This window comes from Trypanosoma equiperdum, assembly GCF_001457755.1.
Source record: "Trypanosoma equiperdum strain OVI genome assembly, contig: ctg_283, whole genome shotgun sequence".
Taxonomy (NCBI): Eukaryota; Euglenozoa; class Kinetoplastea; order Trypanosomatida; family Trypanosomatidae; genus Trypanosoma; species Trypanosoma equiperdum.
Genome location: NW_027124180.1, coordinates 1 through 1830, shown reverse-complemented (window position 1 = coordinate 1830; position 1830 = coordinate 1). Strand labels below are relative to the sequence as shown.

The 1830-nt window shown below is 41.3% G+C and overlaps 1 pseudogene across 1 annotated transcript; it reads left to right on the top strand.

The window, feature by feature from the left end:
* Positions 1–159: 159 nt before the first annotated feature.
* On the top strand, positions 160–1160 carry TEOVI_000108200:pseudogene (annotated as a pseudogene). Its single transcript is given in 4 exon segments — positions 160–174; positions 176–301; positions 304–984; positions 987–1160. Coding segments are annotated over 4 exon segments (996 nt in total).
* Positions 1161–1830: the final 670 nt, after the last annotated feature.

The window sequence follows — 1830 nt, the reverse complement described above, 5'->3', positions numbered from 1 at the left end:
GTTTCCTTTAGTGTAACGCACCAAGAAGAAAAAGGATTTACAAACTGGAAGTGCCCCTGAGCGCGTTACGTATACAGTTTACTTTCAAATGAAGCTGGAGGCATTTTTTGTTGTTCGTGTTCTCCTTGTAAAAAGGTAATTAAAGGAGGTTTGATGAATATGTGGAAAAAAGTTACTGGGATTAATTGTGGGCGTGGCTTTGATGATGATGATGATGATGACACCCGTGTCCTGCGTAGAGCAAGACATAGTTAACGAGAATGAATTTAAAACATTATGCGAATTTGTCAGTTTAGCAGAATAAATGAGCTACTGGACAAAGTAAAAGAAAAATCTGAAGCGAACGTGGTCCCTCTGCAAAAAAGGGTTAAAGATATACTGTTTGGAACAGACATTGGTAATGCGAATAAAATGTCATGGCAACTATACAGGCAACTGGATTGTGGACAGGATAGTGGAACCACACATACCAAAGGGGGAAAAGCACTTGCAAGAGATATTGTTTGCTTATGCGAGGGAGAAGGCCGGCAAGCACCACCAGGTGGCCTTTGTTGCACTGGAAATGCCAATAAAATCAGATGTAGCGGATGGAATAATGCAGAAACTCGCGGAAGCACATGGAACGTCTTGAAAAATAAGTGCGCAGGTGGACGTGAAGAAACAGCGCCAACAAAGAGTGAATTTCAGGCGAGGAAAAAACAATTAAAGGGCCACATAAAAGAGCGAAGAGATGGTAAGGCAACCGAGCACCTCTACACCTACGGCGGAGGTAAGGGCAAAGGACTGCATACTTGCAATGGATCGGAATCAGACAATGACGGCATTTGTGTGATGTATCCAAGGGGATCTAACGAGGATAATGCAAGCGGTATTGAATGGCTTAAGAAGCTCGAAGATCTGGTAGGAGAAGTTGAAGATATGAACAAGGATGAAAGTGCAAGCGGAAGCACAAAACCAAGTACGGACGGGAAGCCAAGCATGGAAAAAAGCCAAAGCCAAGCACGGGGGAGAATTCACCAGCTAAGGGATCAGGGGGACCACAAAACGATGGAAAACAAAATACGCAAGCAACTACCAGCACTGAGACAGGTGCCACTACGGCAAGACCACCAGAAGAACAAAAGAGTTCTGTCAAAATTATTTCACAATCTCTATGGATACTTTTCGCTGTCTCTGTAAACTGTCCCACAGTTCGCCATTAATTTTTTTAAATCTTAATAAATAGAGACAAACAGCGAAGGTCAGAAAACAGAATGAAGGGGGCGAGGAGGTTATGTGTTTTCAAACCCATTTAAGAAACTTCCTAAAGTGAATAACATTGGTACACTAAAAGAAGGAGAATAACCCGCTTACACCTATGAGTAGCAATAAAAGTTTAGCACAGGAAAAGTAACGGGCGGTTAAACGAAAATGAATGCCGAGTATACTTTTTGACTTCAGGGATTGACCGAATAGAGATATTGATATTGTTGTTACGAAATCTGGTAAAACAAAGGGGGTAAACGAATTCCCTTACATGCCCGCAAACACTAAGCCTTAAGGCGATTATAATTGAGTTAATTGAAATATGGGACCGAAGTGGCAGGACTTAATTTTGGAAACTTGATAGGAGCTTTTGGGTAGGGAACGCAAAAAGATAGTTATATATATAAGAAATTATTGAAACTACGGTCCAATCCAATCTAGTTTGTATGGCGATAAAACCGCCTACAAGTGGTGAAGGAAGCGCGAACAAAAGGATTCACGAAGCTCGACCAAGTCTCAATTTTTTTAAAAATTGAAAGAACTGGATGTATGGTTTTTCATTTAATGAGAGGAAAGTGAAGCCAC